Source organism: Akebia trifoliata, chromosome 1 (genome assembly GCF_017979445.1).
Source record: "Akebia trifoliata isolate Shusen 1 chromosome 1, ASM1797944v1, whole genome shotgun sequence".
NCBI classification, from domain to species: Eukaryota; Viridiplantae; Streptophyta; class Magnoliopsida; order Ranunculales; family Lardizabalaceae; genus Akebia; species Akebia trifoliata.
This window is the reverse complement of record NC_141375.1, coordinates 26,505,847-26,516,928: the sequence shown is the minus strand read 5'-3', so window position 1 is coordinate 26,516,928 and position 11,082 is coordinate 26,505,847. Positions and strand designations below refer to the sequence as shown.

Below are 11,082 nucleotides of genomic sequence, written 5' to 3'. Positions count from 1 at the left end.
TAATCATTCTTAGGGAAGCAAGTTATTAAAATCCTGGACTGTCCAGGGACTTAAATCATTTTTAGTAAATTTTTAAAAAATATTAAAATATTAAACCCTTTGTCTATAAGTTTTCCTTATTATTTATTATTTATTTATGCAATTCAGGTTGAATTGGATCAAATCGAGTCGAATTAATTCAATTGGGTCGGGGTTGGTTTGGGTTGGGCTTTGTTCAAGGGCCCGGCCATAGTTGACCCAATTTTCCCGGTTTAAAATGTGTGCGAAGGAGGCCAAAAAGTAAAAAATGAAAAATGATCCTCGCGCGTCAGCCTCTTGTTTTCTCTTCTCCCGCTAAATTTAGCGGATATTTCCGTACTCATCTGCTCCTGTCTCCAAGTAATATCGACCATTTCTCCTCCAAATTGAGTCGAAAAGGTTCAATCAAATGTTCTTGTGCTAAGGAGGAGGATTCAGATAACATCTTTGAGGTCACAAAATTCTCTTCCACTAATTTTAGCTTAATTTACTTGAATCTTCTCTCTCTCTCTCTCTGTTTTTTTCCCTGAATTTTGTCGATTGTTTTCTTTTAAATACGTTGTTAGAATCAGAGAAAATCTTGGGGTTTTTTATTATTAAGGAAGTCGATGCAGAAGTTAGGGTTTATGGATGTAAAGTTGATTGATTCCAGATCTTCGTAAACAGTTTGATATCTACATAACCTCTTTGATGGATTTCTAACAAAATCATGAGTTATTTTGTATTCTTGTAAGCGATTTTGAAACAATCACGAGAGTTGTTGAATATTTTTACATATAAGAAGTAAAATATGTGAATTGTGGTTTTAAAACTCGGTATTCTCTCTCATCTAGGCTTGGATGAGATAAAGTGTTTAAGTCGGGTTTATAATTATTAATTTATACATAATTACTTTTTTGGTAAATTAAGGTGGATTTGAAGATGCTTAGTCATGAAGATCATCTTTTTATTTAGATAATAATTTTTTAAATTTTTAATAAAAATACAAAAAACTGGGTTGATTCAGAAAAGTTTTATTGAATGGTCGGATATTTTCAAAGTATCGAACGTATCATCTTGGATCTCGTGTGATTCAATGTGAATGTCCTTCACCTTGAATGCCGACGGGCGTTCAACTACATTACGAAGATGACTTGGGTGAGTGATCTTGGTCTTGGATGATATTTAAAACCATGGTGTGAATTGTCTATGGAAATCATGGTTTTAGAACTTGTTTTGACGTTTCCTCTCGGCCCTAAACGAGACCGAGTCGTCTCGGACGAGTTTTCCAATACGTTTGAGACGTCTCGCTCAACAATGAGAAAAATGAATGTGGGTTGTAAATCTTGTCCGATGCATTGGCTTGTCCGTCTGTCTGATTGCTGGGCGATACAGAGATGATTCGGGCGATATGTCTCGGACGAGTTTTGAAACCATAATGGCAATTGGCAGATTTTTAAGTTTTTTGCATCTAATAAACAAAATGTGCAAATGGTTTTTTGGCTATCCTTGTTAACAGGGCTTCTCAGTGCTCTCGTCGGATATTGCATGGGACAATGGGAGTATATGGAGCACTATGGGTTTGTATTTCTTCAGTTTGCACATTCCTTTAAGTTTTGGAGGGTTGTCTGTTGTCGCTCAAATAATGCATCAGCCAGTTCTGGATCCACATACAGAGGTGAGAACCAGATTCTTTGGAATTCCTGATAAATTCTGCTGAAATTAAACTGGAGCAGAGGCCAAAAAAAAAAAAAAATTATCGACACTACATAACGACTGGTGTTTTTCTTGTGTTTAAGAAGTTTGGGTGACTTTATTTATTTTTTTGATAGATAAAGGATTTTACTAGATTTAAAAGAAAAATGAGGAAGTTGAGAAATCTGCCTGCAAACAAGTAAAACTTCAACAAAACTCCACTGAATTACTAACCGAAGCTCATCAAAATAGAAGTTTTTCAAAGAAGATCTCTTTAAATTTAATAAATGCCTTACACTAAAAACCCATGAAGCTCATTATACTAATTAGAACCTCTTGTAACGAGTGCTCGTTCCCTTCGAGTAACCTGGTGTTTCTCTCTTTCCAATTCTCTCAACAAACAGTGAAGGGAGTAATAGACCACAAAATCCTCTTTCTGACAAGAGGTCTAGAGTTTTCTATGGTGAATAAGCAACAATAACACAATTAGGAAAACATCATGATGCATGGAAGAGATATAAGAAGTGAGTCCAAAATTTTCTCTCCGACCAAACAATGAATAAATTGATTACATATGGATTTGGCGCTAGACTTACACAAGGGGAAATAACCTTGCGCTAAGAAGTTGGGGTCATTTGGGTTACATATAAAAATATGAGGATAATATTCTTGAGACATAATATTGTTTGTTTGTTTGTGTGTGTGTGTGTGTGCGGGTGGCTTGGATCATCCATTTGGTTGGTCATAGTCCAAAATGGTTTTAATGAAGCTAAATCATTGTCTCTTCTGCAAGGTTTCAATTTTGAGTAGGATTTAATTTTAACCTTGGTGAAGTCATGGAAAAACACTGACAGCCACAGGTCGTCCTCATTCACTGCTGTGCAATTAGTTTGGTATTTGGGAAGAAAAGGGGCTGATTGGGACTTTATTCATTTCTCATGTTATTATTGTGATTCTGGACGCAGCATCTCCTATCTAATAGCAGAAGTACTTGCATGTAATAAAATTTTATCATTTCCCATCATAATAAAAGAGAAATAAATGGGGGAAAAATGCATAGATTGGGTGGTTCGTTTTGCCTGTTACGTACTAGATCAGAAATGTAGCTCACCAATTTACAGTTTAGATTGATCAATGCATGTACATTATGTGATGCAAAGAACAAGGTTTGATTTTGGGATGGACTGGAAAATCTTCCCCTTATCTTTTAGAGTTCAGTGTATTATTTTATTTAACTCTCTTACATGTTTTATGAGTCTACGAATTCCAAATAATTATTAGTTGCATCCTGAATTCCTGATATGGGGCAATTTTAAGTTTTCACTATGGGCAGGCATTATCAATGCTTCTAATTCAAACTATGGAGCTCTTTGGGGCTTTGGTGCTGCTAAGGTATACTGCAAAGCCACATTATAATCTTGCAAGCTTCTTCCAGAGTAGCAAGTTTTCTAAAGAGAGAAACTGGATGCGGTCTTCTGCAATAGGTTTTGGGTTTCTGATTTTGCTGGTTTTGCTTACATCATTTCTTGCTGACAGATTCTTTGGGCCCAAGGTTCATTCATTGCACTTGATAGGCTTTTCATTGTTTTTTTTTTGTATATTTACTACAGATCTGAATGTTTGATATTTAGCATGTTTCATTACTGGTTTTATGTTTTAAAGAAACCAAGTTGTAATCTCTTTAACAAGTCAAGCTCATAATATTACGTACATATCATAAGAAATTAATTTGTAATTATTATCTATGAAGGGAAGGAAAATTATATACTGGGAGGGATTCATTCTCGATGCTGCACTGCTTTAAATCTATAAAATAAAACAGGATGGTTGTCCCCCGGCTTTTATCTCAAAATTTATCCCCCCATAAAGAATGTATGTTGAGGACAATTTTATTGCCTTTTCTCTTCTTCTCTTTTCTAAGAATATCCCTCACCTTTATTCCCTCTCCTCTTTTACCCTCCTTTCCAGAAATATCCCTTCAACTTTATATATTGCCTTTCCTCTTCTCCCACTTTCCGATAATATCCCTCCAACTTTATTGTCTTTCCTCTTTCACCCCCTTAACCCCTATGGCCGGGCCGGGCAAACTCTAGTATATAAAAACTAACCACCCTTTTTTTATGGGTAAGCTGGACTTGAACTCACGACCTCAAAGTTGCTTTGAAATGTGTCAGATCAACTGAGCTATTGGTCTAAAGCCCCAAAACCAACCACCTTTATACAGATTGAAGTCTCCTTACTCACCTGTAAACCAACCACCTTTATACAGATTGAAGTCTCCTTACTCACCTGTTATGAAATAACGAAGATAAATACATATCTGAATGCATTAGAAAGTCTTGTTTGATCCCGTACATGTACATATTTATCACAGATTCAGGCTTTTCTTATTTGCCAAAATATCTTCTCTCATTATTCATTCTATTGATCAATTAATAGCACTTTATTGTAATCGGCCTGTTTTCATCAGGAGAAGTTGATTAGGAAATTCAGATGGATGCCATTAAACCCTTGTTTCTATCATAGACGTCTGTGTTGGTCCTTAAACCTCATTTATGATTTCTATGATCAAGAACATCAACCCCCAAAGTCCTTACATTAACAACCTTCTTCAACACTATTTAATGCGGAAAAATTCTTGTTTTAGTCGTGTTTGGACTTTCTAACTTAAGTTGAAGTTCGAAACATTGTCGATGAATTTGTTTGGTTTTTCAAATACTTGGCAAATATTACTTTTATAATTCCATGCATTGCCCTTTAATTTACTTACACGTTGTGCTCGCAGGTTGTGAGCAATCCCATACTGAAGGAGATCCTTTCAAGTGACCACATCTCCAGAACGGCGTGCTTTCTTGCATATTGCTTTGTGGCTCCTTTGCTGGAAGAAACTGTTTACAGAGGATTTCTTTTAGCATCCCTCGCCTCCACGATGAAATGGCACCAAGCAATCATTATAAGCTCTTGCATTTTCAGTGCAGCTCACTTTTCTGGTGAAAATTCTCTACAACTGTTCATCATTGGGTGCGTCCTTGGATGCTCTTATTGCTGGTCTGGTAATTTAAGTTCTTCACTTGTCTTACATTCCTTATACAATGCAGTGATATTAATCACAACCATTTTATCTTAAATTCTGAAAAAAAAAAAATGGCAGAAATTTATGTGCAAGAATGTTTTTATTGTGCAGCACCGAGGGCCTGTTTGGTTATGCCTAAAATCCAAATGATGCTATTTTAAAAAGGGCGATTTACACAGACGGATAAAACTTTTGGCCCAATTATATAATCAGTTATGGTTTTGAAATATTTATACACCTTTGATTTTTCAAAAAAAAATAAAATTGGTCGAATATTTTAAAATCAAAGGGGTATAAAAATTAGTTCACTATAAGAGTTCTTACAGACACATAAATTTATTTGGGTATGTAAATATTTTAAATTTGTAATCAATTACGTAATTGACCAAAAGTTTTATTTGTTACTCTATTTTCATCTTAAAATAAAAAATAAAAAAATTGAGCTGACTGCATTTGGGACCGCACTTGTTCACATCTCGAGATGCCATGCCTACAAGTTTTGGTATAAAGGAGATGAGTACAAGAAAAGGCCTGATTATATGTCCTGGTCTCTCTTTTTGCCCCTCTTTTTTCTGCTTTAAATTGCTTTTAAGTTTTTGTACAAAAACTATAAGAATATCATACATGCTTAGGCCTAGTAGTCGATAAAGGTTTAATAGAGTTATACATTGGATGGTTGTGCATCCAATTCTGTAAATTATTATATGCCGAACACTCGAATTGTTGATGGATGTTCACATTTGTTATTTTTTTTTTTGAATTACAACAATGCTTTTGTATTGCATTAATTGATACATATTATAAAGTTAAAACATTTATTTAAAATAATTTTTTTTTTGCATAAATTATAAAATAATTTCAATCTTACCTTAAGACTATTTTTTGTAAGTCATGTTTATGCCCACTAATAAGTAATAGGGCACGGTTCAGCAGCCCTAAAGTTTGCCAAGTTTGGTGCCAAACATTTTTCAAAATATGGGTTAGAAGCTTTGGAATGAGCTGATTTTTTGTGAGAATGATCCCTATGATGAGGAGACCATCCTCACCAAAAATCAGTCTATTCCAAACCTTCTAACCCCATCAAAAGTGATTTACAAAAAATGTTTGGCACCAAACTTGGCAAACTTTAGGGCTGCCGAACCCCGCTCCCCAAGTAATATGTACAATATTTCCTTGGGGCCATCCACAAGGGTGCTCCCTCACTTATCTGGTGAGTGTAATGTGCAGACGTTGCACGTGCCCGAGAGAGGGACCCATATGCCTTGGCTCCAGCCTTGGTTCATCTAATTCCTTAGTTGGATGTAACCCAGGACACCCCGTTATCAAAAAAGAAGTCATATGTAAAGATTCATTTGAAAATGAATAATGATGAATGCATGCGGTTTGGATATGTGGCTGACGTGACAAGGGCACAAAACCGCACATCTTTTCCTGTGTATCCCGAAGAAAAAGATGTATGGTTCTGTGCCTATGCCACGTCAGCCATGTATTCAAAATCGCGTGTGTTCATCACGACTCTTTGAAAATGCATGGGATTAATTGGACCCTTGTTGGATCAGGGTTTTTTCATTGGATGTCAATATTAGGATCAAAATCCAATCCCATAAAATCTGTTTTAATATACAAAATTTAAATGAATTTGATATATTAAGGGGCTGACTAGTTGCACATCACATTCTATTAATTGCACTCCAACCTAAAAAAATGCTTTTTTTTTTTTTTGCTTTTTTTCTTTTATAATTCCCATCCTATCCTTATAAGTTACAATTACACCGCATGAAAGAATTTTACACAAATACCCATGATAAAAGACCATAATTAGTGGGATCTCTTGCATATTTTTATCCTACATGTAGATAATATATATATATATATATATATATATGTATATATATTTTTTTAGTAGGTACCCTACATGTACATAATGAAGTGCTTGAAAATTGAATCTAGTGTTTTATGAAGTTGTAGAGTGCCTCTCTGATTTTCAAGTAAGTGCAACTTTTTATTTTTGGAATGTAATAATAATGGTGGAGTGCAAATGTTTTTTAAATTTAAAAAGTGATGGAATGCATGATAGGTTGAGATTGTATTTTTAAGGTTGGAGTGCAATTGGGAATTTAGTGGTGTGCAACTAGTCGGTCCCTCAATATCATTTCCCATATTTGACCACACAATGCGATGGGATTGGACGGATAGGTTATGAAATTGGAACTTTATCAAAGTCCAAATCCAAAGTTATTGGGTTCGGATTGGATTCTGGTTCTGATCCGATCCACAACCCACAGAGGGTGGATGACAGATACGTTATGCTGGTAGTGATAGGGGAAACCTAGCCACAAAGTCAAACTGTATGACATGAGCTGTAGACACGTGTCGATCTTATCTTATTATTTAATTTCCAAATTCAGATGTCCAACTCAAACTATTCCATTAATTTCCGTGGGACTCATATGGTCATATTAGCTGTTGGATGCCTATTCCTTCAAAGGCGCAAGAATTTGCCAATCAGAGTGATTTTCGGTGTGCTGGCCCACCAAAAAGGTCGTTGTGCCTCGATATCTTGCCACGTGATGGCTAGCAAGTGCAGTCGGTTCTGATTACTAGGAAAGGCGGCCCATCCCGTAACCTGTAAGCTTACAAGCGTAATTCCGCTTTTTCACTCTTATCTCTTAAGAAGGGAACTTCTATTGGGACACCAAAATTTTCTTATTATATCTCAGATAATAAAATTGAATGCAACTCACACGTTATCAATGTTCAATTATAGTCACTTCATATTGTCATTGATATACTCTCTTATTTCTTCAATTTGATTAAGTTTTTTAAATCTTATAACCCTAATAGTATATTAGATAACTAGAGAAACAATGACTCTTCAAAATCCCCATCTAAGGGTTATAATTTTATTGAATAGATCCATTGAGAAAGGAATCAATCGTATTTCAAAAAAGAATTAAAGGAACAGTCCTTATTCTGTGTTTTAGATTTGCACAAAATTGTTCTCTCAAAGAAAACAAAATAAAAAAAAAAGAAAAATTGCATTAAAAGAAGAAAGAATGAGAATAAAGATGCACTAAAGCTAAAAATTTGACAATTACTCTCAACCACTTACACCTCCCTTTTAATTTAGAGAGCTTCTCTTGCCACATCAATTTTTACTAAGGGCAATGTAATGTGTGTACTAAATTCTAGGGGTGCACATTGGATCAGGCCAATCCGAGAATTGAACTGAATCAAAGTATTTCGAATTGGTTTGGTTTGGTAGTTTATCTCATTAGTTCAGTTCTGATTTACAATTTTGAAAAATTGACTGATATGATTTGGTTCTCGATTTAGGGAATCTTAGAATTGAACTAAATTTATTATACATATTTGATAAATAAAATTAAATATAATAAAAAAGAGTTCTCATAGTTTGCTTTCTGTATTCTAACAAATTTAATTACCAATTTGAGTGGTCCAAATTAAATGGTCCAAACCATCTAATGAGTTTCAAATTTGAAAAATCACTCATGTGTTAAATAGATAATTGAAATTATAGAGATATTAACATTGTATTGCCCATGTCATTCTCTTTGTTGTGATTAACTCATTAATGAGTAAAAAAATTTTAAACACAAGATTTGATAATTAGTATCTTGATATCTATGTTTAGAAGACCCGAGAACATAATCGAACCAAAGCAATCTAAGGTTGGTTTGGTTCGGTTCTAGAGGTTCAATTCAATTCGAATTTTGCCCCAAACCGAGTCAAATTGAACCGTGTGCACTCCTACTTAATTCTTTATCACAAGAATTGGTGTGCTCTTAGTAAAAGTTGGTATGGCAAGTATTATAAATAAAAAAGTCGGTGTGCTAATAGAAACTTCTAAAAGTAATCGTAATCGGAAAAAATAAAAAAAATAGCCACTCGGATTCAACCACCTGTTACACAATGCGTTGGATACCACCGAAATTTGAGTTTATAAAGGATGAGGAGAAGTAACCACAAAACCCTATACACTAAGAAAAAAAACCCAATTTTCTTTTCTGATTTAGGTCGTAATGGCGAATTTCGATATGCGGTTGAAGCAGAGAACGCAGGGTCTAAAGTTTTTCTTCCAGAAAGGCGTGAAAATCGTGGGGGATTCTTGCAAGAAAGGCTGGTACAAAGTCAAACACATCAGGGGTTGATCTCATCATCATCATCATCCCGATCTTCATCATGTGATCTCCTTTAAAACCCTATATGTAATTAGTTAATTATTATTATTTTTTAATTTTAGGGTGCATGTTTAATTATTTGTGTAGGGTGTATGGTTTGTTTTGTTCTTGCTGTTGTGATGATGTTTGATCTTTTATAAACCCTAATTCTCAGATCTGTTTGGTTTTCTTTATGAATTTGTTTATGTGAACTATAAAGCTGTACTTAGTTTTCAGTGTTTAATTGGTCTGGCTAAATTATTTACAGAATTGTATTCGATATGAGTGGGATTGCATTATATATGATGTCTGAATTATTGATTAATGACAATAAACCTCTCGATTGAGAGACACTTTTTATGAAATTTTGGGCATTTTTTTAATTTTTTTATTATAAATAATCAATTTTTAAAAGAGTTAAAATTTTGGAGATCTTTTTTTTTTATATTATAAATAATCAGTTTTTAAAAGAGAGTTTATATTTACAGCACATAAGGTTATAGACATCCATTTCTCTATTCTATTTAAAAATCTTCTTTTTGTAGGTTTCGTTCGGATAAATTTGGGAAATTTTCGTAAAATAATCAGGAAAATTTTCTGAGAATATAGAAATTAATCTTCAACCACTCTAAAACCCTATCTTCTTCTATCATATTTCACAATCAATTTGTTGACAAAATGGGTTGGATTTTATTCGAAAAACCAAGTGATCCGAAATCTGAATTTAGTGGGTTTTGGATTCTTGGTCTTGATCCAAGTCGAAATTGGTTTGGATATAGATCGATCCTTGCATTCGCTTTGAAAATTATATATTGTAGTTTTTTCAAAATATCATTTTCTAGTGCTTTAATATAGTATGAGTTTCTATAAAATAGGAAAGATTATAATGATAAAAAATAATAAATGGCAATTAACAAATAAGTATAATAGAAAAAGGGAACGGATCAAGGGACATATGAAAAAACATATGTAAAAATAATGTAACATTAATAAATTTTCAAAATATGGGTTAAAAGTTCCGGATTAAGCTGATTTTTTATGAGGATGATCATCCGAGGAAAAAAAATCAGTCAAATTTGAAACTTCTAACCCCATTAAAAGTGATTTAGAATGTGAATCGATGATTTTTTTGTCAATCTTTACCAATAATTTGTAAATCACTTTTGATGGATTTAGAAGTTTTAGATTGAGCGGATTTTTTGTGAGGATGATCTTCTCATCATAGTGATCATCCTTGCAAAAAATCAGCTCAATCTGAAACCTCTAACCCACATTTTGAAAAACCATTATTTTTACATGTGTCCCTTGAACCGCCCCTATAGAAAAATGTTACAGAATTACTGACAAGACCTGAATGAAGCAAATTCAATTGGGTCGGATTCGGATCAAGTGAAAGAAATGATTCGGATATAGTTTTCAAAGGTTGTGTAGAACCCATCTCTGAAGTTGTCTGTAATCTAACCCAACAATGGAGATATGGTTTTAAAATTGAAGATCTCAAATTTGTGTTTTTGTTCGGTGTGGGTTGATATTGAAATCACTTAACAATATTCGATTGTCTACCCACAAAATGTTTTATAACAAGTTCGCTACCATGATACCGAAGACACAAAATTTGACATAATGTCAGCCACACATTCAACCAAGTTAAATGTTTTAAACTCATGTCAACAATTAAGAGCAATTAAATGTTTTACAAACTCATAAAAAGATTTTTAAAATTTCATTTCAATCTCATTTATTTCAAGACCTACCTCGTTTTCGTGCACTATTTGCTTCCTCACCCGCCTCTTCTGTCGTCGCTTCTTCAACGTGGGGATGTTGTCCTTGTATAATATAATTATACAAAGGGATATTATACACTTGTTGGTCCTTCACCAACCATGCAAAGGGGTCTTGATCGACACCTAATTAGATTGATTGTTCTAATAATCTCAATGTTGATTCTTGAATCGAAAAATTAATGTTAATAATTTGGAAAAGAAAAATTCAAAAATGAAATGGATTTATGGTTGCACATTCTTCGTTACAAGGCATTTGAATTGTTAATGCTTTTTAAAATTGTGGGTTGTACCTAGATCTTTGCTCAGGATTTTAGACCCATTTGTGCGTAATTTTATGGAACCAAAAGATGTA

The 11,082-nt window shown here is 33.9% G+C and overlaps 1 protein-coding gene across 6 annotated transcripts; it reads left to right on the top strand.

Moving 5' to 3' along the window:
• Positions 1–272: 272 nt before the first annotated feature.
• LOC147411306 (CAAX amino terminal protease family protein) lies at positions 273–6,724 on the top strand. Of its 6 annotated transcripts, none has more exons than XM_086447095.1 (5): positions 274–470; positions 1,517–1,675; positions 3,010–3,084; positions 3,164–3,244; positions 4,478–5,172. In XM_086447095.1, the coding sequence occupies exons 1-5, from the start codon at positions 294–296 to the stop codon at positions 4,817–4,819; spliced, it is 834 nt and encodes a 277-aa protein (XP_086303221.1). In that variant the 5' UTR covers positions 274–293; the 3' UTR covers positions 4,820–5,172. The 6 variants fall into 6 exon arrangements, with proteins under 6 accessions (XP_086303230.1, XP_086303221.1, XP_086303219.1 ...); XM_086447093.1 differs by adding an exon at positions 6,672–6,724 and having other exon boundaries at positions 277–470; positions 3,026–3,244; positions 4,478–4,745; XM_086447087.1 differs by having other exon boundaries at positions 277–470; positions 3,026–3,244; positions 4,478–4,745; positions 4,877–5,172.
• The last annotated feature ends 4,358 nt before the right edge of the window (positions 6,725–11,082 follow it).

Bases quoted from the DNA above. Each gene is read 5' to 3' on its own strand.
- LOC147411306 (XM_086447079.1), top strand. From the start codon at position 294: ATGATCCTCGCGCGTCAGCCTCTTGTTTTCTCTTCTCCCGCTAAATTT. The intron at 1,676-3,025 runs GTGAGAACCAGA...CACTATGGGCAG, and splicing joins TTCTGGATCCACATACAGAG to GCATTATCAATGCTTCTAAT. The intron at 3,245-4,477 runs GTTCATTCATTG...TTGTGCTCGCAG, and splicing joins ACAGATTCTTTGGGCCCAAG to GTTGTGAGCAATCCCATACT.